At 41.5% G+C, this 26,556-nt stretch overlaps 1 protein-coding gene across 4 annotated transcripts in view; it reads right to left on the bottom strand.

Moving 5' to 3' along the window:
* ACAP2 (ArfGAP with coiled-coil, ankyrin repeat and PH domains 2) overlaps positions 1–26,556 on the bottom strand; it is a 79,898-nt gene that overhangs the window by 22,493 nt on the left and 30,849 nt on the right. For 2 of the 4 annotated variants that reach the window (XM_064152890.1, XM_064152892.1), the window contains exons 6-12: positions 26,056–26,239; positions 24,155–24,199; positions 22,436–22,531; positions 17,441–17,515; positions 16,126–16,137; positions 8,898–9,010; positions 59–110 (exon numbers count right to left, since the gene is read on the bottom strand). In XM_064152890.1, coding sequence (XP_064008960.1) covers positions 59–110; positions 8,898–9,010; positions 16,126–16,137; positions 17,441–17,515; positions 22,436–22,531; positions 24,155–24,199; positions 26,056–26,239 — 577 coding nt within the window. The remainder of the gene's footprint in view (positions 1–58; positions 111–8,897; positions 9,011–16,125; positions 16,138–17,440; positions 17,516–22,435; positions 22,532–24,154; positions 24,200–26,055; positions 26,240–26,556) is intronic. The other 2 variants (XM_064152891.1, XM_064152893.1) reach the window with 1 other exon arrangement.

The raw sequence follows: 26,556 nt of genomic DNA, 5'->3' as shown, positions 1-26,556 counted from the left end.
CCATTAGGAAAACCATCCCTCCCCCCCAGACTAACCCAAGACAGTTTTTGCTACCTACCTTAAACTTCTTCTGGTACACAAGTTGGTTGTTTTGTATGGAGAACCAGCGCCTAGTCAAAGGAGAGACAGCCAGAGAACAGATAACTGATTCCACAGTGCTTATTGAACTGAAAGGTGCTAACATACCATCTACAACAGCCAGACTGCGGAATCAACTCACAAAGGTAACTCTGCAGTCAGTTTTGGCAAGTATTTGGTGAGAAGAATGAAAACAGAAAAAGCAGAGACAAAACAGAAAGGAAAGGCAGGTTCAAATAATTGGAGTCCTAAACAAACACGTTTGTGTTACGACAACATTAGTTAAGCTACCAAGCAAAACGTTGTCCTTTCAGAGAACGTTTACTTCTGTATTGTAGCAGTAAGATACAATCTTAAAATGACTGTTTGGGAACATAAATTCAGATGGCTCGAGTAACAAAAAGACTTCCATTGTGCAAACTACTCACTCATGAAAGATTTTTAAGAGTAGTATCAGTAAATAACTCACTGCAGCACTAAAAACATTACAACATGGCCAACTCCTGTCCAGCTTTGATGTCTTTATTTGGCATTGCTTGAAAAAGTTGAGATGCTGGAGTGTGTCTAGAGAAGGGCCACGAGGATGATCAGTGGGATGAAGCAGCTCTGCTATGAGGACAGACTGAAAGAGCTGAGGCTGATCAGTCTGGAGAAGAGTAGGCTCCCTTCTTGCGGCCTTCCAGTATCTGAAGGGAGCCTACAAAAAAGCTGGGGAGGGAATTTTCAGGCTCTCAGGGAGTGACAGGACTAGGGGGAATGGAGCAAAGCTGGAGGTGGGGAGATTCAGACTGGACACGAGGAGGAAGTTGTTCAGCATGAGAGTGGTGAGAGCCTGGAATGGGTTGCCCACAGAGGTGGTTGAGGCCCCATCCCTGGAGGTGTTTAAGGCCAGGCTGATCTAGGGTAAAGTGTCCCTGCCCATGGCAACGGGGTTGGAACTAGATAATCCTTATGGTCCCTTCCAACCCTGGCTGATTCTATGAAACAAAAAGGAGTGCATACAAAACCAAGGCAAATCCAAGGAAAAAAAACTTTTAAGCATGATTCTAACTTAAGCCTCAACTCTGTGGGGCAATAATCAAATAAGAGATTTAAGGAAGGCATCCTATAAAATCCCAAAGCGTAACACTTGAAGTCCTCTGAACTGTATCCTCCCATGTCAAACTCTCCCCTCAGACTGGATACAACTCACAGTGAATGGAAAGACCACTCATATTTTGGAAAAAAGCAAACAAGCCCTTTGTATCTCTGAAAACTGTGTTTTGAACAGGCAACTGAATAGAATGGAAAGCTACAAATGTGATCACCTCTTTCTAGCTCTTCTGGGGATGCACAAAATGAAAGCTAATCAACCACCACTGGTTTTGAACTGATGAAAATGAAGGGCATGTAAAAAGTAATTCAGTCCTGCAGTGAAATGTACACTTCTTGGTTTTTATCTTGTTCAGGCTTAGGATGTACCCTGTTTTAACCATGGCCTGGATGACCTCAAATACCCTGCTTAACCCACACATCTCTTCTTTTCTGCACTGCCAATCAGTTTGAATGGTAACGACATACAAAACATTGTGTTGCAAAATATCCTGCTGTTCTCCACAGGCTGTTAAACTTGAAGCTACAATTTACCACAATTAGTAACAGGAGGGCTCCAGACATTGATTCAACCACCATTAGCCATTCAGGAAGACAAAAGCACACAAAGATGGTTAAGAAATATTAAAGTATAACAAAACAGTTAGATTCAAACCAGAAAAATCCAGTATTGGTTAGAGAGTTAGTACTTAGTAGACAGATGAGATTCTACCTTTTAAAAATTCATCTTTTCAAATGTTGTGCAGATCTACTTAATTTTATAAGCAGCAACAGGAGCTTCTTTTAATACTGCATTTCCAACACTCATCTTTTTCAGATGGTAACTGAACGGTGTAATGCAAAAGGTTAAGCACTCTTCCAATCTATCAAGAGCAGTAGTTTTGGTCACTGCTATTTAAAAGGTATCACCTTTACCATCTATTAAAAACAATTCAATTTAGTAACTAAACATCAAATGAAAGCATAAAGCAGGTTACTGCTAATATGTAAAACTCAACCAAAAAAAGCAGACTACAAAAGAGAAACCAAACTCAAACTTTATAATGGGCTTATTCTGAACATAACACCAAATAGAAAGCCATGAAAAGCAGTGTCTAAGTGACAAAGGAAGCAAAAATAAACACAGCCTTGCCACAAAAGAACATGCAATGGCCTTAGGCAGTGTAATTAACTTAATTAATGCAATGTTTCATTTATTCTGCAGCTAAGTATTTAGTCTGTTACTAAAGTAAATAAGTTCCAACCTGATCAAGTGGATGTGAGAGAGCACACAAATTGTGTAACAAATTTGTGTCACCTTTCTAGTCCAGTCTAGAAGTTTTTAAAGTACTCCAACTCACTTTTTTATTCCTAGTACAACTCATTTTTTATTCCTAGTTGGTCTCTTCTCCCAGGCAACCAGCAATAGAACAAGGGGACACAGTCTCAAGTTGTGCTGGGGGAGGTCTAGGCTGGATGTTAGGAGGAAGTTCTTCACAGAGAGAGTGATTGGCATTGGAATGGGCTGCCTAGGGAGGTGGTGGAGTTGCTGTCCCTGGAGGTGTTCAAGAGAAGCCTGGCTAAGGCACTTAGTGCCATGGTCTAGTTGATTGTCTAGGGCTGAGTGCTAGGTTGGACTGGGTCTTGGAGGTCTCTTCCAACCTGGCTGATTCTATAATTATATGATTCTATAATTCTACATAAATTAAATCTATATAAGAGAACTTTCCAGTTCAGCCAAAATGTGTGAGGCTTTGGATTACATTTTAAAAGAAACTTTTATTGAACAAGATCAACAATTTAGAATAAAGTGCCACTTGTAAATCATGCTTTCGAAGTAGATGCCAATGGAGAACAAAGTGAACACATTTTATTGTGTGTTTAAAAAACAATAGAAGTGACTGGCTCCCCTCCAACACATCAGCACCACAGCAGATTTGTCCAGGTCAAAAACTTGGAGTTACTTCATTTTAACCAGGTGTCATCAATAAACCCTACTCATTAGTGCAGGAAACAGACTGTTGGGTGTCTACAGCCAGAGACTTCAGAGTTATAACAGAGCTGCTGAAGGTACTGCCACAGGGTGTACCACATCCACCCTGTTCTAAGAATTAACGTTTATAAACCTTTAGGGAATGTATGTGCAGAAAGTACTGACCATTATCAAAGCTTCTTCAAATGTCATTCTGACAAAAACAGGACAGAAGCACAGCAAAGGAGAAAACACACTTGGGGAATCTAAAAGCCATTTGAACTGCCTCGCTTGGCAGTGCTTGGATATAGCTACCTAGGTTTGGAAATGAAATGTTTTCCATCACTTACACCTACACAATTTCAAAGAGAATTTGTTAAATAGGAAAACATTTAAAAAAAGTAGGGGGAAAAAAAGCCTCTAGAAGAATAGTATGAAAATGGAAGTTTAAATTGTTTGAGTTTTGCATTGAAAAAACACCATGCTCATTGACTGTCCTAAGGAGAGCTTTTTTCACTAGCTGCTATCAGCACAGAAATAAAACAGAGTGATTAACAATGCTCAAGATTTAAAAGCTACATCTTGATTTCCAGTCATCCTGATAAGAAAAGCTTCACCAATTTCAACTATAAACAGAAAAATCAAAACGCTGATCTCGTATACTCAGATGTTTGAGTGCAGAAACTTTGCTTTAACTCCCTTTTAAATAAAACTAGCTTGATCTTACTAATGCTTTTAAAGGTGTTGAGCAGTAGCTATCATGGCAGCCCAGGCAGAATCCTTCTGTTATTTTCTTAGACTAAGCCACTTATACATCCATTGCGAGTAATCAAAATTAAAGGCAGGGTTAATTGAGAGCTTTTTGCGTGCCAAAGAAACACTGGGAAGGTATAAAAAAGCTGGTTGGTACCTGATGTGATCTGGCTTTTTCCTGTCATGTGAAAAAATGGGGTAGGATTAAAACATAAGGGAAAGGAGGAGAAGGAATGAAAAATGCAAAATGAGCAAAATAAGCAAAGAATTAGCATGATCTGAAAATACAGCAGAACTAAAAGGAAAACATTTAATGTATCCAACCTTAAAACTATGCAGAACATACTAATGTTTGGTAAGAGCTTTTCTTCCTACACACACATCTTTCTTCACAGTATGGACTTCTTTTTCCATTTCAAATCCCTGGAATTGAAACAGCTTTCCACCTCCTGCCCCACAATAATAAATGCACCTGATGCCTTAAAATTGTGTACAATTGGATTTATCATTTGCAAACAGATATATATACAGTTAAAGAAAGTCTCTAGGTCTGTTAGTGTGAGACTATTCAATATCAGGGTATCATAATGATTCTAAGCATATTATCTGCAGTACTCATTTGTGCTACACAAGAAAGGACCTGGGGGTCTGGGTCGATGAAAAGCTTAACAGGAGCCAGCAGTGTGAGTACAGCCCAGACAGCAACCGTGTGCTGGGCTGCAGCAAGAGAAGCATGACCAACAGGGCAAGGGAGGGGATTCTGCCCCTTCACTCTGCTCTTGTCACACCCCAACTGGAGTGCTGTGTGCAGTTCTGGAGCCCTCAACACAAGCAGGACATGGAACTGTTGAGCGAGTCCAGAGGAGGGCCACAAAGATGCTTAGAGGGCTGCAGCAGCTCTGCTGTGAGGACAGGCTACAAGAGTTGGGGCTCTGCAGCCTGCAGAAGAGAAGGCTTTGAGGAGACCTTATGGTAGCCCTCCAGTATCCAAAGGGGGCCTACAGGAAGGCTGGGGAGGGACTATTGACAAGGTCTTGAAATGACAGGACGGGGGACAAGGGGGAATGGGTTTAAACTGGCAGAGAGGAGATTCAAACTAGATGTTAGGAAAGGGTTCTTTGCAGTGAGGGTGGTGAGACTCTGGCACAGGTTGCCCAGGGAGGCTGTGGCTGCTCCCTCCCTGGAGACGTTCAAGGCCAGGTTCTAGTGGGAGGTGTCCCTGCCTGTGGCAGGGGGCTGGAACTGGACGATCCTTGAGGTTCCTTCCAACCTAAACCATTCTACGAGTCTCTGACTCGCCATTTAGTTACAACAGAATAAAGCTGCAAATCTATTTTTCACAACACAGCAACACAATTGCAAGTAACTCTTGTGGTTTATTCTGTAACCTGCTCAAACACTGTATGTTTCTCAAAGCAGTGGCACACAGAACTATCCTAAGAACAGGGAGTGGGATGCGAAATCCCAAATAACTGAAGTGTTCAGACAAATAAACCCAAGCTCTCAGCTGCCCCAGGAAGAAACCACACCACACTAGCAAGAAGTTAGCCTGGGATTGGAAAGAAGGCAAGTTTTCACTCATTAGCATGGATTTTCCCCTCCTCAAAGGGGTGCATGATGTAGTTTTGATCTCTTCCCTCCCTCAGCAACCAGACTTCTCTATGGGGGGTTACCCAGGGAAAACGAATGGGATTCATTGATCAAGACATGCACACAGAAGCATCACAACTCTCTAGTATGATTTTAACTAAGAAACTAATGTGCAAACCCAGACAAAAATCTATTTCCTTCTCTCTTAAGGCTTTAATGCTGGCAAGTATACACCAATAGTGATAATGGTAATAGGTGCCTTCAATTCAGCCTTAGCAAGACCCTGAACCACCAAAACACCAACTATATACCAGAGGGAAGAAAGCCTTCCCTTGTAAATCCATGTTACTGCTGACAGTGCCATCAGGAGTTAACAAGGAAGATCAGTGCCATCACCCTTAGTTCAGAACATCTGGAAACTCTAGGATTTCTTTCCAGGAAAGTTCACAGCTGGTTGATTTTTCTCCCTCAGAGATGGGCATAAAATGAAGCAGCCAACTACTAACTACTTTGCCACTAAGAACACTGTGCTAGTTTGAAGGTAGCTGGGATATTCTGGTGAGATGAATTAGATTTTAGGCTGTGAAAAGGAAACAATGGTGATGGCTACTTCACTCATAGGCTTGCTGAGATAAGAGGGGTGGAAGGGAGGTGGAAGGGTGGTTGGGAGCTCCTCCTGGGGACTCTGGTTTCTGGGAGGGGAGTTGTGTTTCTGTATTACTTTTTTAACTTGTACACTTCTGTATATAGCTGCACATATTGTAATTATCTGCTTGTATATTGTGCTAAGCTGTAAATATAAAGCTTCATTCTAATTTCTAGCTCAGCTCAATCTAGTCTGGATGATTTCATAAGAGTGGTGGGGGCAGGTAACACTCAAACCATCACTAAAAATATCTTGTCTGTCTTAGGGTCTCTGTCTTCAGCTCTGAATTCTTGTAAATAGAATAGATAATTCTCAAAATGTTTCCTCCTTTGGTATTTCTTGTACAGTCTTATGCTCAGGCCAGTTTAATGACACAGTCCTCTCTTGTACTCTATCTAGTGACTGGAAAAACACTATCACCACTAGCATATGATAAACTTGAGACTGTATTATCTCCCTGCAGTTGAAACTGCAATACCACTTCAGTAAATCATTCCATCTGCGGAAACAGAGAGTGGAAACTGGCAATGACCACTTCAGTGCCTACTGATGCAGCAAGCAACTGCAAAGGTGTTCAGAAAGAAAAGCAAGAGAAAAAAAAAATCAAATAGTAGGGGCTGGAAGGGACCTGTGGAGATCATCTCTTCTGACCCACCTAACACAGGGTACAGCCTAGGTCAGGCTGCAGGGGAACATGCACTCTATTTTTACCCAAACATTCAGGCTAGATTCAGAAACTAATAACTATTAGTTCATTAAGGTCTTCAGCACCTGTTTTATGTATGATAATAGTAGCAGTGGTTTCAGAACAATTAATAATGGGCTGTCAATGTAAAAGCACAAAATTAAAGTGATTGATTCTATTTCTAACCTGTTTATAGACAGCATATCCACCTAATTCTGAAGCATCCAACTTGCCCATCACTGAGATAAATTATTAAGAATCTAAGACTAAAAAAGGTTATATTTAGCTTTTTTTTTTTTTTAATACTCCTGTGACAAACATAAGAAAATAAAACTCTAAGCAAATATAAATTGTGTAGTAAGAGTAGTTAGGTCTGACTCAATTTATTGAGCTGTTCACCTTGTCTCTCTTAATATAGTGTTTATGTTTTTTATGTTCAACCCTGTAAATGGACTTTTAAAAATGCCATTGCTTGTCTTGATTTAATTATGACTTCCTCACACTCAAATTTCCAACAGTTAGTTTTAATTGAATCCCACTCCCTAATCATGAGAAGGTAAGATGTGGAAGAAGAATTTTGCCAAAACAGGTTAAATTAGATGATTCCCAAGGCCCCTTCCAAACTTCAATTCTGCAGCTCTACAAATATTTGTCAGGCACCTTCCAACACTCCTGTTCTGTTCCCTCCTCTTATCTCCCCACAGAACAAGATCTTTATGCTATCCAGAAGAAGCACCCAGAAGGTGAGCCAGAGTTTTGCCTTCAGTCACTTATCAAAGGGTTTGAGTGAATCCTGCTACACACCTTGCTAAAAGGACCCTTTCAGCCTGCTGAGGACCCAATAAGGAACAATATCCTTCCCTGTTACTGCAGATTGTTCTCGGTGTTTTTACGCTAACATTTTACTCCAGACCAGGAATGTGCTTTTGAAGCATCTCTCAGTTGCCTTCCTTCACTATCCTTTAATGTTTCACAGATTTGTCTTGAGAACTCCAAATTCTGCTTGGATGAAACTAAGCCAGAAGATGTATTAAAATGACAGGTGGACAATCAGACCACAAGACCAGACTAGAAGTAGTCCAAAGCCAAATCTCCTACGCTAGTTGCACTTGACTCCCTAGCACAGGGACAGTCTTACTGACACCAGTGGCCCTTGCATCAGTCTACATATTCAAGTAAAGCCATCACACCTTGCTACGTACCAGTGATGTTCCAAGAGAATTCAGGAGTTATAGAATGATTAAGGTTAGAAGAGACTACATATGCAAACATACATTCTGGCATTTGAAATAATAGCAAATAGTTTAACAAAAGCATTGCTGCAAGAATTGCAGAACATAAGATATCAGGAAAAAAAAAGGTCTCAATACCACAACAAATTAAGTGCATCTAATGAGACTGAAGAGGGTTCAGCATACATTGTATTTCCTTGGGAAAAACACCAACACATACATCCTTGGAAATACAAAAGAAATCCTGTTCAGAGAGGAAAAGACTTAAACAATACTATAAAAACACTGTTAAAAAGATTTGACTAACAACACATTTGGAAGCCCCAAGAGGGCATCAAAATCATGCAGAAGTCACCACACAGGACAGGGTTTGTGAAGGCTAGCAATTTCAGGCTTATCATTCAGGAAAAATAAACTCAAGTCTTTGAGTATTTGAGTCCTTCATTATGTTAAATGACTTCCAATGCTTCTACAATGCTTCCAATGACTCTACAACTTCTACTTTATTCTCTGTTATTTTCCCAGCACAGCTTATTGTGCACAATCATAAGGATTGCTTTATTTCAATACCAAAGTAACATAATCAGAGAGCCAGACTGTGCACAGCACAGTCAGCTAACAACAGTCAGCTCTCCACACATTGAACTCCTCCAAGCTTAGATGTACTCTTAGAAAAAGAGGTTTGCAAGCAACTAGGACAGAAAATAAGGAAACATGGCTTTGAAGTGTCATCTGAGTCAATGACCAGTTGCCCACATGTTCTGTCACAGCTGTAGAATGAACAAGTTGCACAGGTTGTAAGTCAGACCAGAGTTCATCTTAACAAGCAGTATAATAAGCAGCTAGTAAATAGAGGTTGTGAATAATTACCTGTTCCAGGTCTTGAAGGCATTACTGGCTCTCTTAAATAGATAACCTTCCATAACAATACCATTGGCTGCATCTACATTGTATTCTAGTTTAGTATCATCACTGGAATAATCCTAGTTCAATGGAAAGAGAAAAAGACACTGCAGTTTCAAACAAAGCTTCAAATATGGACAGCATTGATATCAAAAGAAGCAAACATTTAGAAACAATGTTTTGCTTGCAGCACGAGGCAAGACATCACACTCAGCCCCTGATTTTTTTCAGGCAGTTAGAAAACTGAAGTTTTGCTTTACCTGCACGCAGGGGGAACTTTTTGATAAGATTGGTGAGCACATGAAAGGCAAACATTACTGATAAAGTATCTGATGCTTTGACTCTCTGATCAAATAGTCTTATGCATATATTCTCAAGAAAGGGAAGGAGAGCAAGATAAAGGGGCAATAGGAATAAAAAGTCAAAACTGAAAAGCAGTTGCAGCCTGCTGCAGGCAACTATACAGAGCCAGTCATGCATTTGCATTTTCTTCAGCTGTCACCTCAACAAGTGAGCCCAAACAGAACATAGAAGAGAAGTAACCAAATAAAGATGATGCTAACAGTGCTCTAAATTAAAGAGGTTGGGGTGGTGGCAATAATGTCAAGAACTTTGTAGTATTTTTTTTCTTATGATCTTCAACAAAAATATAGGTAGGAGTAGGACCAGCAAATACACATTTCAATCTCATGACAAATAGCATCAGCTAGTAACAGTTAATAACAGCTTTACAAGTTTTAGAAAGGTTAACTGTTTCACATCTCCAGCAAAGGCAGACTAAGTAGTAACACACGTGATAATTATCTGCTTCCATGTGTCATCTGAAACAGCAGAGACTCCTTCTAGGAAGATACAGAGCTCAGGTACTCAGCAAGTACGAGGATAACAGCTACTAAGGCTGCATCAAATAGCACAAATGGAACAACCTAATTTATCACAAACTATGCCCAGAGATCAAAATATCACTGTTAATAAAAGACATCCTTAAAGTACACTAGCAACACATGGCTTCTTCCTCTTAACTACAGCAGAAGAGGCATGGGAGTGAAAAATAAGTTTTAGAACAAGCAAATCTCAGGTTAAGTACTGAAGATGCAGGACATTATGTACCATCAGCCTCCCATAACTTCTGCAGGTACATCTCCTCAATCCCCAACATCAGCTTTGCATGATAAGTATCCCTGTTAACGTGCACTTGGCACCTTAAAAGTTGGTCTATACACAGGGCAAAAGGGGCTATAGTAAAACTGAAAAGACAGCCAGCTTAAAAAGCAGTGTCATTAGCCCTGTGTAATAGTGCAGCCCACACAGAAGTTTTCTATTCCACACCATGTTTGCTCCTGGGCAGATGATCTGGCCCAATTCAAGTTTAAGCAAGACAGTGGTCACAAATACTAGAAGAGATCCTTTACACTCCAGGCCAGCCCAGCACCAAACTCCATAAAATTCCTCACAGTGTTTTCAGCTGTTACCCATCTGAATGGATTCACTAAATCAGAATTGTTCAATCTGGGTTTTCATGAATTCACTAGCAGCAGATCCATGCAAGAGTTCTACGAGTACATGGAGTGATCGTATCACCAATAAACATTAACCTTAACAAACTCCTAGGTTGCAAAGAAAAGTTTCTCAACAATCATAAATCTGTGCTTTTTCATTCAGCATTCAATGACTTTGATCTTCTGCTTGGGTTTGGGTTTTTTTGTTAGATCAGAACATGCTGAACACTGAAGATTTCATGTAAGCATAAACATCTAAATATCACAGTACACCTTTAAGTTAGTATTCCATAGTTTATGACATTCATGAAGTGTTACAACACCTTTCTGGTCTGGTTCTGTTTTAGACTTGTTGTTCTTCTAACCCTTCCAGAGGGGAAAAAAATGGGGGGAGAGCAAATTCCTACAAGCACAAACTTAGCCATGCTGATGTCACATTCCCTCCCTTCCCAAGAAACTGATAAATGAACTTACCAGCTCCCAAACATAATGGAACCTGCTAAAGATTTGCATCTTCCTGCCTCAGTGATGCCTGCAGCTCCTTTTCTAGTGAAAGACAACACACACTCCCTCAGCCTTCTCTATCCAAACTACTCTGTAATCACATTTTCCTCCAGGTTTGGAGAACTACAGCAGCAAATGCCACCATCTTTTCCAGTGCACTCAGATTTGTGCTTTGAGGCGTGCACATGCACGACAAGAAAACACCTTTGGATCATTTACCATGCTACACTCTCAATCCAACCTGTCTAAAACACTGAGCCTTCCTCAGGAAGTGCACTCAGTATCACTTTTAATGACTTTCCTAATTGACTTCCACATTCAGAGAGCATATAAAGACACAGGAGTACACAGACAAATATTTAGTATCTTCCTATCTATTTAGAGCAGGCTATCAACTGAGGGGAGGGGGGAGTAAAGCTTCCATGTGCTTTATCCATACAACTGCACTGATGAAGTCTTGGGCAGAAAACACATCAGCAAACAGCCCCCACATACACACATGACATTTAATTCATCACAATAGAAGTAGGAAAAGAAACTTAGTTAAGTCATGTTTGACCTTCTAGTCCTGGTGTTTTATTATTAACAAACAAGAAAGGAACAGTCACATTATAGTTTATTTTTATCTTGGTGCATGAAATAGTGAATCACAAAGAGATATTCAGGGGGGTGGAGAGAAATACAGTTCTATTTTTCCAGTGTCCTGCAGAAGAGAGTCACATGAAAATGAACCCTATCACTTGATGTGGTTCAGAATTCTGTATTAAGTAAATGTGCAGCCAAAAAGGAGATGAATTTAAACTAATAAGGTATCTGTTGGGACTAAAGTACATTTCACAGAATCACAGAACATCAGGGGTTGGAAGTGACCTCAAAATATCATCCAGTCCAAGCCTTCTGCCAGGGCAGGATCACACAGAAACACACCCAGGTGGATTTTGAATGTCTCCAGAGAAGGAGACTCCACAACCTCTCTGAGCAGCCTGTTCCAGGGCTTTGTTTCCCTCACAGTGAAAAAGATTTTCCTTAAGTTCACACGGAACCTCCTCTGCTCCAGCTTGCACCCATTGGCCCTTGTCCTGTCATTGGACATCACTGAGCAGAGCCTGGCTCTGCCCTCCTGACACTGCCCTGCACATCTTTATCAATATGAATGAGGTCACCTTTCAATCTCCTCCTCTCCAGGTTAAAAAGCCTCAGCTCCCTCAGCCTGTCCTCTGCAAGGAAATGTTCCACTGCCTTCAACATCTTTGTGGCTCTGTGCTGGAGTCTTTCAAGCAGTTCCCTGAGGTCCCTCTTGAACTGATGAACCCAGAACTGGACACAGTATTCCAGACGTGGCCTCATCAGGGCAGAGAAGAGGGAGTTACATAAATGAATTACACAGCACACTTTCATTCCTTTTTTTTTTCCTTCCCTTTTTCTGTACATATCCATGAGGAACCTCAATGGTTCATTTCCACAATTCCTACTCATCTGGTGGGTCACAGAATTCTTGCTATTCCCTAGAGCCTTTTAGTGCATGCATTTTTACCTGCACTTATCAATTTACCACACAGACTGCAGGCATATTTTCTGCTTCTCAACATATAATCATCATTTTACCATAAGCAAACCCCACCACTTGTCAGCAGCAGAGCTTTCAGTTTACCTTCAATACTATGGCAATGAAAGCCACTCAAGCCATTTTACTAGCCTATCTTAGGGAGTGCAAGTGTTGGCATTTTAACACTGTGTTGGTAGTCAAATATGGCTTTGCTGTAGAGAAGCAGAATTTTAACCATTTCCCAAAAGAGCCAATAAATAGGGGAGCAGAAGTACCCAAGTACACACTCACCTAAAAAGTTTCTCCAGCATAAACTAAACAGGACACTAATTATGTGCTCCCCACCCCATTTAGAAAGGGGTTTACATTCCCTTCCCATTGGCAATTTTCATGCTTAAGTTGACAATGCCTTGAAGAAGAGCTTAAAATTGCCAACACAACAAGCAACAAGGGCTATAGTTCAAGATAAAGTGAAAGAAGGCAAGAGAATCACTGAGCATATATGTCCCTTGAAATACCAGCACACGGGAAGGACATGGAACTGTTGGAGCGAGTCCGGAGGAGGCCAGGAAGATGTTCAGAGGACTGCAGCAGCTCTGCAGTGAGGACAGGCTATGAGAGTTGGGGTTCTGCAGGCTAGAGAAGAGAAGGCTTCCAGGAGACCTCGGAGTGGCCTTCCAGTATCTGAAGGGGTCTACAGGAGGGATGGGGAGGGACTATTCCCAAGGTCTTGTAATGACAGGATGAGGAGTAACAGGTTTAGCCTGGCAGAGAGGAGATTTAAACTGGATGTTAGGAAGAAATTCTTTACAGTGAGAGTGGCAAGACACCAGAACAGGTTGCAGATGCTCCTTCCCTGGAGGTGTTTAAGGCCAGGTTAGATGAGGCCTTGAGCAATCTGTTCTAGTGGGAGGTGTTTCTGTCTATGGCAGGGGGGCTGGAACTGGATAATCTTTGAGGACCCTTCCAACCTAAACCATTCTATGACTCTATGTCTGTTGAGACAGGAATTACCTCTCAACAGCAGCTCTGCCTTATGCCTGCTTTATGAATCATAGAATAGTTTGGGCTGAGAGAAACCTCTGAAGGCCATCTAGTCCAATTCCCCCTGCAATCATCAGGGACATCCTCCACTAGATCAGGTTGCCCAGAGCCCTGTCAAGCCTCATCTTGACTGTCTCCAGGGATGGGGCCTCAACCACTTGCCTGGGCAGCCCAATCCAGTGTTTCAGTGACTGCAGTAGCACCTGACCTCATATTGTCTTATTTATTCAAGAAGCTAAAAATTTCCAAATCCTTCTCACTCCAGCTGCTTCCTGGGCACTTCTCTGGACATAGATTTTTTTAATTACTATTTTTTTATGAAAAAAAAAGGATTTGAATACAACAAAAACTATTTGAAGTTTTTTTTCCTCTATAAATTTCCCTTCTTTTGGAGCCAAGTATTAGCTGTGGTCACAAACCCAAAAAGCCATAATGCTGTTTAAAGGTCCAATCAATGTTTAGCTTAGGTTGTTCCTATAGCAAGGGGCTGCAAACTGCTCATAAAACAAAAGTTTTAAGTGATATTGACACTGAGACATGGCTCTTTGATATGAATCTTTCCCTATAAAAAAGTATTACAAAAAGTTGTCAGAATGACCATGACATGACTAGAAGAATAGAACAGGTTGCCCATTAAGGTAATTGGGAACCTATCCCTGCATATATTTGTGCTAGTTTGAAGGAGACTAGAATGTTTTGGTGAGAAGAACTAGATTACAGGCTGTGAAAGGGAAACAATGGTGATGTCTACTTCCCTCATAGGCCTGCTGAGAAGTATAGGAACGAGAAATAAAAACACAAATAACCACTCTCACTGGGGCTGCTGGCTGAGCTGCATCTCTCTAACCTCATTCTCCATTTTGGACTAATCCACTTTGCTTCTTAACCCCCCTGGCCGAACCTCTGTTCTTCCTTGGGACTGGGGTTAGGTTGAGAGGGGTAGGGGGAAGGTAAAGGGGTGGTTGAGAGCCCCTCCTGGGGACTCAGGTTTCTGAGAGGGGAGTTGTGTTTCTGTATTACCTTTTACCTTGTCTATTTCTGTATATAACTGTATATCCTGTAAATATCTGCTTGTCTATTGTGCTAGCTGTAAATATAAGCTTCATTTGTATTTCCAGAGCCGGCTAAGTCTAGTCTGGGTGATTTCTAAAGTGTGGGGGGGAGGGCAGGGAACACCCAAACCATCACAAATATTCAAGGTAAGGCTTGACAGGGCTCTGGGCAACGTGATCCAGTTGAAGATCCCCCTGGCTTACAGCATAGGAGGTTGGACTGGATGACCTTTGAAGGACCCTTCCAACCCAGACCATGCTATGACTCTAATGTGTTACTCCAGATTCATATGTAAAAAACAATTTCTCACAAACAGACCCAAAATATGTTTCCTGTATACTTGATAGAAAACAAAAGTTAAATAACAATACCAGACATCAGATCTCTCAAACCAGAAACTAAACTATAGTGGTTATCAAGCCTTTCCTTGAGTTTTGTTTTAGCTTCTCAGACAACAGCCTAATTAAATAGGATGATGATTAGGAAAATGAGGTTATTTATTTGATTAGAGCAATTGTTCTGCAGGCATTTGCATGTATATGCAAATAGAGGTAAGTGGGTAAGTTCCTTCTGAAAAGGAACTGTTCTTTATCCAGACAATGAAGAAATTGCATTGTTCTGAAACAGTAAATTAGAAGTATGTTAAATACACATATACACCACAGAGTACTGTCTTGGTTAGGGAGGATCCCTCCCTGGGTAGAATAAACTCACTACAACATGGATTCTTTTGGAAAGTCAAGGGAAGATGAAATTATTTCTCTTTATACTGTTATACTATAAGAAATACAAACTACTAGGGGAAAAAATAGAATAACCTTAAGGGTAAGGAAAATGGGGAAGGGGTCAAGCGGCAGCAAAAGCAGCAGCAGCCAAAACAGCAGCAGGGGGAAGATAGCAGGCAGGCACAGCTCAAACAACAGAAGCCAGCAAGGGGAAAAGAACAAGCAACACAAGAAGCAGAAGTTACAGTAGCCATAAAACATGGAAGGATTTGGTAACATACAGCTAAAAGGCAGCCCAGTGGAAAGTAGAGAAGAAGGTTGCCATCCTGATCAGATTGACCAGATGACAAATAATGATAGAAAGGAACAAGATCCAAGGTCTAAAGCAACTCAAGATTCTGACATTCTGATGAGTTGGAAGCAAACTTGGTGGGAAGGCAAGGAAAAAACAGAAACCAAACAGACCTCATGATCTGAGTAAGGAACCAAGAAAATTATTTGATGAGCTGTAATTTCCAGTAAAGCAATCCCCTTCAAAGCCTGGATGCATCAACCTAGGTAACACCCTCACAAAAACACATCAGTGACCTCACTGATAAGGAGAGAAGGCAACATATACACAACTGGAAACACAGAGCTTTAGAAGACAACATAGAGGACAATCTGCCTGCCCTGATTACATTTTAGAGAGAACAGAATTGTTACTCCATTAAGGTATGATTGCCACTTGTACTAGAAACATTCACGTTACACAGATGCTGCTTATCAAGTTTCATGAAGCTTAAAAACATCAATAATCATCAATACTTTTACAAATACTTTACCTGTAAGGCAGCCTTAAGTAGCATTTGGAGAAAATAAAGACAGACTGTAAGTACCACTGGCAATAGACCAGTTTTATTTCCATGGCCAATTATAAGGTAGTAGCCCATAACTTACATCCTGCACCAAACACCACTGTTCTCAACTACTGCCCCTTCCTGAAACTAGGCCCCACTGAGTCCAAACCAATCAAAATCAATGTTAAATCCACAAGTTCCACCTCTCCCATTTCCCCTCTTTGCCTGTAGTTACCTTCTGTCTGCCTCCAAACACCACCTATCAGCACTGCTCTGAAACCCATCATCCTATCTGCTCGGTTTGACAGTTAGTGCAATTCTACTGCTTCCCACAAACTGCTGCAGGAGGGACAGGATGAAGTGACAGAAATATGTTCAGCAGCCAACCATGTTACTTTTTCCCCATGAGTACTAATATTGACTCCTACTCTACTAAGGCTACCTAAATGATCATCTCAGCGTGCTCCCATTTCTGAACTTACACATCAGGTTTCATTTAAGTCAGGCTTTATTTTTAAGTGTATGCCACCTGAACAGATGCAGAATGTATTTGAACGAGAGTAAGAAGTGTTGCATTACCTTTCAACTGGCATCTAATCCCTTTCAAAAGTACCTGCTGTATTAGCTCACTACCGGAGAGTTCAGTGGAAATATTTTTAACTTCTAGCATTACACCTGCAAAACCAATACTGATCTAGAGCTTCTGAAACATCCAAACAGAAGTCATTCCCCCCACAACAGCAATTATCTACATTCTTCTAGCAAAAACATGAACCTAATAAATCCTCCCAAAACACCAATTTAATGTTAGTGCTTCCACATCTGCGTGCAGTTGAATATCTTACACTGAACAGCCTTGACAAAAGTTTCCTTTTGCTTTTTACGTGCAGTGGCAGCTGCAACACTACCTCAAAGTGCTGCACTTGCACTTGACAGCCCAGAAAGTGATACATAGCAGCACATACACCTCCTTCTACCAACACAAAGGAGGGGAAGACAGCGACTTTTACAACTATACTGAATCCAAGATGAGTTTTCAAGAGCCCTAATGGTCAGTTACAGCATTCAAATAAATTCTACAGTTCTATTAATGTCTCAGCCAAACCTAAACAGACTATTCTGCTAGGTAATATAAAATGAGTATCTGCAAGCTAACCCTATGCTCACTGATATACAAGGCTATTTCTCTGCACTACAGATACCATCTCTCACAGTTCCAAGGCAGAGATGCACTGCTGGGGAGGGATACTAAAGATACAGAAAGGTGTGTGCAGTCTGCCTTTTACAGTCTCTCAAGTACCTTTTGTTGAATAGTGGAGTGCTTTTGCTCCATATCTCTCTTCTCCTTTGCAGCATCTACAGCCAACTGATCCAGCTGTAAAGAGAAACAGAAAATTGGATCTTTAGATAGCAAGAGAAATTTGGCTCAGTAGCTTTCATAACGCTGACAAAGAAAGAGAACACATTACATCTAGACACTGCATGACTTTGGTTTACTTGCATAATATAATTACTTCCCTTGTCACAAAGTGTTTACCTGGAATAACCACTGATGCCTCGTTTAAAGCACTGCATTACCAGCCTGAATTAACCTCTAGCAAAGGTGTACATTTCTGGTAAGCCTTAGAAGAACTGTTTCAAAGAACAGCATGGTGCCAAGCATAGGCGGTTCTATACCGCATTGGTGCTCAGTCTCTGAAGAGCATGACTCATGCTTTAGCTGCTCTGGCTGGCTGCTCTTTGCAGCAGTGCTGGCATTAGCAGCCAAAACTAGAAGGAGCAAATGCTACTGATTTTTCCCCTCCACCAAGTGGAGGGAGCTGCCTCAATCAGGCTTCTCTATCAGATCACCAGCAGCATTTGAGAAAGACTCCTTGAGACCTTACGTAGAATCACTGCAACTCGTTCTAGTTTCAGCAAACAACTATGATTTTGCACAGAGAGACTGTCACAACAGAGAGGATTGAAGTTATTGTCTTCACAAAGACATCACTGAAAAATTGCTGCAAATGTGTCTACAGCAGTACCCCATACACTTTTTCCTCCTAAACTCAAAGGATAAAAGAGGCAGGAAATTTAAAATATCCTGTAAGAGAGGACCTGGATTTTCTCTGTTTGTTTTTTTTTCCTTTATTTTTTACAGACTTTCATGTTTAAATAAGAAATATGGTGAAGTGGAGCAGCAGATGCTGTCCCAAAGACGAGTTAGCTTGGTACTTATGTGACACACACACTATGAAACCTCATGAACCCTTCCTTCATCCAGCCTAGAAAACAAGACTGTCATTATCCTCAGTCACAGCATCTTCCTGCATAACAATGCAGATGCAATACTGAACACAGCAGTACAGCCTGTAGCTTGACATCTGTGGGACAGACCTCATTCTCCAGGCTGAGAAAGAGGAGACCAGGATCAGTGTGCAGCATCAGTTATCCATCTGAGGTCAGACACGTGGCAAAGTGCACAGCATGACTCACAGAGCCTCTAACTAGCACACGAATAGGATTGCCTCCACCCACTCTCATAACCACAAGCGAGAACCCCTGCCAACCCTGCTCATTTTCCCCAGTGCTGTAATTTCCCTCCTTGAAATAATACAAATGGGAGAAACAAGGGACAAAATCTCCATCTTACACCCTGGTACTAGATAGTCTCCAACAATAAAGATCCATCAGATAGCTAGATCATAGAATTAACCAGGTTGGAAGAGACCTCCAAGATCATCCAGTCCAACCTAGCACCCAGCCCTGTCCAGTCAACTAGAGCATGGCACTAAGTGCCTCATTCAAGCTTTTCTTCAACACCTCCATGGATGGCAACTCCACCAACTCCCTGGGCAAAATTTGATCATCTGGATCAAATTCCATACTCCAGTACTTTTCTTAGCTCTTCTAGCTCCCTGGCTGTTAATCTGCCTCAAATGGCTTTCATACCTTGCAGGTATCTGTGAACACAAATGCACTAAAGACTGGAGTGTCCACAGATCATGTCTGTGTAGCTGTATGACCTCAAACGTTTTTAAAAGCCCCTAAAGAGAGACTGGGCTGCCACTGTACTCAAAGACTCTTTGGCACCCAGCACCTGGGGAAAACTATTCTTTATCACAAAAGATGAGGACTGGTCCAAGTGCTGTTCAGGACTTAAAGGAACTGCATTTCTTGTCAGAACCTCAGACTCAGAAATTTGCACATGGCCTCTAAGAAAAATTCTTCCTCTTACCCTGCTAAATGAAACCTGAAATGGCCATGCTTAGATTAGGGCAATTACCCAATTTGCCTTCAAGACAAGTGTTTGTGGATACACTTAGCACTGCACCAGTGCCAAAAAGTTCTGAGCAGCAGCTCAGTTGTCATTTCCTTTTTTACTCTCAAGACAACACTACTTCATTCCAGTCCATTCTTCATTCTCAGACCAGAATTTTCCCCTTTCCATCCAGGTGAGCAGCACATGGACTATCCTAAACACAACCAACAGCATACAACTATTAAGAGCTGTGGCCAACCACACAACTAAACTACCTAAATCCCAGCCATTATACTACTACTGAGTAGCCTTAAAAACAAATGAAGTTTTGAGCAACACCACACTTAGTGGTAAATGTATTTTTATTAACCTTCCTGTAGAGAATACCTTTTGTAGAAGTACTACAAGTCAGACTTATGGGTAACTTTTTCCATAGTCACCTCAGAATGAAAATTTAAGCAGGTTTTCTTTTGAAACTAATAGCACATTTCATATCAGAAGTGCCAAATGCCATCGTTTCCACGCTAGAGCTTGTATTACACTTGTGAGCCATTAAAGCTTTCCCTAGGATGATGATGTGATTTGAATCATAGAATCAAACAGGTTGAAAGAGACCTCCAAGATCATCCAGTCCAACCTAGCACCCAGCCCTAGCCAGTCAACCAGACCATGGCACTAAGTGCCTCATCCAGGCTTTTCTTCAACACCTCCAGGGATGGCGTCTCCACCACCTCCCTGGGCAGCCCATTCCAATGGCAAATCACTCTCTCTGTGAAGAACTTTGTGAATACTTCTCCTCTGAACTAAAACACCCAAAAGCAAAATTGCTCAATCCTATTCCACCCTGTGAGCCAGTCATTGTGAAAAATGCAAAACAGAAGAAATAAAAGTCACAAGCATTTAATTGAGTTTCAATTTCAATCCTTCAGCTGCCATTCAATCTTGCAGCTCGGATCACAGGCAAACTTCATCTTGGAATGAAAACTCAACCAACAGAAACAATCTGAAAAAAAATATGTAGCAGATCCATGGTTTATGTCACAACATCTCTGACTTGCTTCAGCCAATACAAGCTGCAAAGCCATTAACTGTTCAACTTCCATAAGCTATCTACAAACTGCTTCTGTCACCAAAAAAAAACATCCATCACATCAATGCCAAGGTCTGTCACAACAGAATAATTTAGCAAGCTGTACAACTTAAGTCTACCTTTGTCCCAACTGCAATATACTTGAAACATTCTCAGCTTTGGGTTTTCTTAATCTGACTCCTTCAGTTGCTATGATACCAGAAGCAAAATGAATGCTACACAATGCTCTTCACCAGGTCAGGTGAACTGCTGACCAGCTATTTAAACTTAACCTTGTGCTCCTTGCTCGAATGATCTCAATGACATGGAAACATTAAAACCTAGCTGACAGCATAAACCATTACCAACTGCAGTCTTGGTCTTCTTTGCTCATGCCTTCTTCTGCAGAGGTACTGGACACACACATTCTACACTATCAAAAACTACAGTTCAACAACTGCAACCCAAAAAGGGAAGGATGTGATAGAATAAAAGGTGCAGCTAAGGACAGCCACGTGCACTTCAACATTGCAGCAGCTGCTATTCCACCAAACACAGAGGGCTGTCTCTGTACTGTCACCTCCCTTCCTGATGGCAGTGCCAGCTCAAGCAGCCTTGACTCTCTTCTCAGCTCTATCACTTGCTCGTCATGCACATTACTAGCCATGTGTGTACACAAGCACACACCTCCCTGATGTCTGTTTGTACAAGTAATTAAGACCCACAGGAACCTGACTGGGGCTTAGTGTAGCAGAAGAATAATTATTTGAACATTTGATTGTTGGAGTAATTTTCTACAGTTCCAAATTGGCTTCACTGCACAGATGCAAAAGCAGGTCGAGTGGCACAGAGGACAGCAGGAATAACCAGTTCAGAACAAAGTCATTTCTTAAGATGTTCAGTTGCACTTGCGATGAATGAAAACAAATATTTCCTGCCATTTATTGGCTTTTCTATCTGGACAGGCAGAATTTGGGTTGGGCTTTGCTTTGTGAATCACACTGGGAAATGGCAATAAATGGGTTCACATTGATGTAGTTCTTGCAAATCCTCAGAGTGGGGGGAAACAATAAGTAAAAAATTAAGTGTGGTAAAAGTATTTCCAGGCCTGTTCAACTTGCACTGAAAACAAGCCAAGACACTTCTGAGTCTCCTCTCAACAGCACAGACAGAACTTCAGTTGAGTATTTTATATTCTTCACCTATTTTCTGTAACATTACAATGCCTCCTCTGTGCAGTTGCCTGTGGCCCATCTAACCTTTTCACAAGTCACTTCAGGAACAGACAGTTTTCAGTTTCTATTTTGATTCACACCACTTACAGTGGTTTGCTTTGATGACAGCTGTGATGGTTTGGGTGTTACCCACCCACCCCACCCCCCATTAAGAAAATCAGCCAGACTAGACTCAGCAGCTCTGGAAATTGAATGAAGCTTTATATTTACAGCTTAGCACAATATGTAAGCAGATACTGACAATATATACAGAAATATACAAGTTAAAAAGTAACAGAGAAACACAACAGTCCTCCCAGAAACCTGAGTCCTCAGGAGGGGCTCTCAACCATCCTACCACCTTCCTCCCACCCCTCTGCCTTACCCCAGATCTTGCCTTATGCTCAAGGTAGTTTAGAGGGTCAGCCAGGGGGGATAGGAAGCAGATGGATTAGTCACACAGACAGCAGGTTAGGTTAGAGAAAGAGGTTCAGCCTCAGAGAGGCAGAGAGCAACTTTGTTATCTATATTTATGTTCTTGTTCTCATACATCTCGGCAAGCCAATGAGTGCAGTAGACCTCACCATTGTTTCCTTTTCACAGCCTGTAATCTAACTCTTCTCACCAAAACATTCTAGCTGGCTTCAAACTAGCACAACAGCAGAGTTCCCTTTCTGTTGAATAAACCTACGATGCACCTGACCAGCAGGCACATGTCAAGTTTCCATCCATTCCAGCACAAAGTGATGAATTTTAGTAATTTCTTACCTGTGAACTCAGATCTTTCATGTAGGGTTCAAGTTCACTAAAAAGATCATATCCTTGATGGAAAAATACCAGATGGGCATACATGAATGATAACATCTAGAGGGGGGTGGAAAAAGGAGAAATATTTATTGGACATGACAAACATCACTTAAATAATTCACAAAGTTAAAATACAATTCCAGGGTCACTGTCTGCACTCTTGTGTCTTGGCAATTTTACACTGGTATCTCAGAGATTCCAATGTTGTAAATAACCATGCAAAATAAAGGCAGAAAAGAAACAACTTCAAAAAATAGTTAATAGGATTAAGCCAATAAACAAAAGCAATCTCCTTAAGGGCAAAAAAAATGCTTCTAATTCATTCACTTTTGTCATCTCCTGTTTAACTAGGACATGTAAAATTAAGAAGGGTTATAGAACATGTACTAAGAATCCAAAACCATAACCTTCATGAATACAGCCAAGAAGCCTACCCAGTCCTAAAAAGAGAACAGAAGGGCACACAGCTATAAAGCTGTGATCCAGTTGAAGTTTTTGCTCTTTAAAGGAAATAAAGAAATCATGGGAATAAATCTTCAGATCTTGGAAGGAAAAGCACCATTTCATTCAGCAGTCACTACCTTAGTGAACTGTACAGAGATAATATGAAGCAGAACAGGGAAAACATTCAGAGAAAAAAACTCAACTAGCATGTAGATATATCTGTATATTAATTTAGCAGATACCATACTAAAGCATATTTTGTGTTTGCTTATTAGAATATCTTATCTACATTTAAAATACTTTGTTTTAATAAAAGGCTGAATCTGTCTTAGAGCAGAACACAAGTATTTATTGTTTATAAAGGAATAGTGCAGGTGGCCAGGAGAGCAAATGGCATCCCAGCCTGGATCAGGAATGGTGTGGCCAGTAGGACAAGGGAGGTTATTCTGCCCCTGTACTCAGCACTGGTCAGGCCACCTTGAGTACTGTGTCCAGTTCTGGGCTCCTCAATTCAAGAGAGATGTTGAGGTACTGGAATGTGTCCACAGAAGGATGACAAAGCTGGTGAGAGGCCTGGAACACAAACCCTGTGAGGAGAGGCTGAGGGAGCTGGGGGTGTGCAGCCTGCAGCAGAGGAGGCCCAGCAGTGACCTCATTGCTGTCTACAACTACCTGAAGGGAGGCTGTAGCCAGGTGGGGTTGGTCTCTTCTGCCAGGCAACCAGCAACAGAACAAGGGGACACAGTCTCAAGTTGTGCCAGGGGAGGTCTAGGCTGGATGCTAGGAGGAAGTTGTTGGCAAAGAGAGTGATTGGCATTGGAATGGGCTGCCCAGGGAGGTGGTGGAGTCACTTTCCCTGGAGGTGTTCAGGACTGGATGAGGCACTTAGTGCCATGGTCTAGCTGATCGGATAGGACTGGGTGCTAGGTTGGATTGGATGATCTTGGATTCTATGAATACTTGGCAGACAAAGTTTGATTTTGCCCATTAAACAGATACCAAAGAGTTAGAGTCTTTCAGTGCTCAAATATAAACCAAAAGGATTGAACAGGTAAGGAGCAGCTCCTTAGGTCCAGTTTTAGTAAAGGTCAAACTGGCTGTTGACAAAGTGCCAAAATGTACTAATAATTTTTTGATGAGTAAAGGTACCAATTTTTAACACACTTCTCTGCAGTCACATTACTAATTTCAGGTAGATTTAAATATTGTCTGTGCAGAAAACACAGCAGAGCTTACCGACTTTAGGATTTCTGCTCTCCTTTTAGACTGAAGAACATTGATCTAGGAAAAAAAACAACCAAGCAAATTATTTTTCTCTACTTGAAAGTTTTCTTCCAATTACTTCCCAAAAATAATCAAGCTTAAAACACTGGAAGAATAGAAGCCAATAACACAAAATTCCAGGATGCAAATGATCTGCAGTTCAATACCCACACAAGGAACTGGCTCATTGAGTAGTGTCTTCCACTTCCCCTCAACCCCCTGCTGTTATTTCACACATATAATCAAGCAATACATAATCCACATGGCTTCTTAAACACCCAGATGAACTTGGTGTTGGAAAGGCAGGAGAGTTTAGTGCTGACCACTGACCATCACACCTGTCCATGTGCCTGGGCTGATCAGATGGATTCCACTTCACTTGACAAGACACACATCAATTTAAACAATGGATAACCAAGCCTTCACCAGGCTTTAAATCACTGACTGGACTGTCACAAATTGAGATTATAATATCTAATCTAAAACCAACAGAATTGTTCTGTGTTTGTCCCTGTGGTAAGACAAGGAGCAATGGGTGTAAGTTGCAGCACAAGAGGTTCTGCCTCAAGACAAGGGGGAACTTCTTTACTGTAAGGGTCACAGAGCACTGGAACAGGCTCCCCAGAGAGCCTGTTGTGGGGTCTCCTATGGAGACTTTCAAGGCCTGTTTGGATGTGCTCCTCTGTGATCTGTATTAGATAGTATTGTCCTGCTCTAGGAGGGGGGTTGGACTCCATGATCTCCTTGGGTCCATTCCAAACCCTAACATGCTGTGATCATAGCAGAAGCCCAGAGCCTTTGAACATTCACACCACCTGGGTTGCAATAATGCTCTTTGGTTGCAGTTGTGGGTAGCTACGAAATAGATGAACCCTAAGGAGTGACAGCAAATTTATTATTACATCACACAACTCCAAGTAGACAAAGAACTCAACCTCTCAACACTCTATAGGAGATTTGCACTGAACAGCAGACAAGTAGCTGTGTACTTGATTACCCCTGTAGCACAACTCCAAACTTGGGGGCTTCCAGACCAGCAGGATTTGGCAAATAAACCACAAAACAATCATCTGAAATGGGATTAGCAGCTAACATCCCATTGAAGAATTATTCAGTTAATTTGTAACTCCTAGGCTAGGGTACAGTTATTATCTCAAAGATACATGGAACTACACCATAGCCAACTCATTAAATCCATTTAAGTAAGTATCAGGCAAATACTGGTTTTTCACAATGAAAGTCCCAAGTTGAAAATTAAACTCTGTCACCACAGCAACTGCACTGAATACTGAAGCATTGAGCAGCAAAAATGTGTTGAATAAATTAATTTTGCACAGATTTCATAAAAACAAAGTACTTGCAAAGTTATTTCTTCTTCACTGAAGCTTCACAGCTTCTGAGAAGCTTACAACAAGAACTCAAGGCCAGATATCTATAAATAGATCAGTCAGGGTTGGAAGGGACCACAAGGATCATCGAGTTCCAATCCCCCTGCCATGGGTAGGGATACCCTACCCTAGATCAGGCTGGCCACAGCCTAATCTACTCTGGCCTTAAACACCTCCAGGAACGGGGCCCCAACCACCTCCCTGGGCAACCCAGTCCAGGCTCTCACCATCCCATGCTGAACAACTTCCTCCTCACATCCAGCCTGAACCTACCCAACTCCAGGTTTGCTCCATGCCCCCTAGTCCTGTCACTCCCTGATAGCCTAAAAACTCCCTCCCCAGCCTTTTTGTAGGCCCCCTCTAGATACCAAAAAGCCACAAGAAGGTCACCTGGGAGCCTCCTCTTCGCCAAACTGCAGAGCCCCAATTCTTTCAGTCCACTGAATATTGAATGGTTTTGAAAGGTAACTTATTTGCAGCACTTACCTGGAGAACATAATCCAGAGCTATGTGTCGGAAGCATTTCCGTGTTGCAGTCAAAATATTAGTTGCTTCCTCTACTTCATGTTGTTTATTCCTTTGAACTTGGGCATTTTTTACTAGAGCATTCTCTTTCTCTTCACTAACTTTTTCAAACTGTTTCTTTGCATCTTTAAATTTCCTAATATCTCTGAAGAAAAAGGCAAGATGGATAACAAATGAGTTCCAACATATAACACAAAACCCCGCGGTTAAAGAGAACCTAAGCAGGCTGTGCTCATGACTGATACTGCTATTTTTGGCTTTCACATTCCTCAAAACATGCTTGGATCAAATGGAAATCACACAAAGTATAACAGAAGCTTCTCTGTCCTCCTCTTCTAAGGAAAGGTGCAAAATTGAATCACAGAATGGTCTGGGTTAAAAGGGACCTCCAAAAGTCACCTAGTCCAAACCCCCTGCAGTCAGCAGGAGCATCCTCAACTAGATCAGGTTGCCCAAAGCCCT

Source organism: Pogoniulus pusillus, chromosome 13 (genome assembly GCF_015220805.1).
Source record: "Pogoniulus pusillus isolate bPogPus1 chromosome 13, bPogPus1.pri, whole genome shotgun sequence".
NCBI lineage: Eukaryota > Metazoa > Chordata > Aves > Piciformes > Lybiidae > Pogoniulus > Pogoniulus pusillus.
The sequence above is the reverse complement of the archived record's forward strand: the minus strand, read 5'-3'. Positions and strand labels throughout refer to the sequence as shown.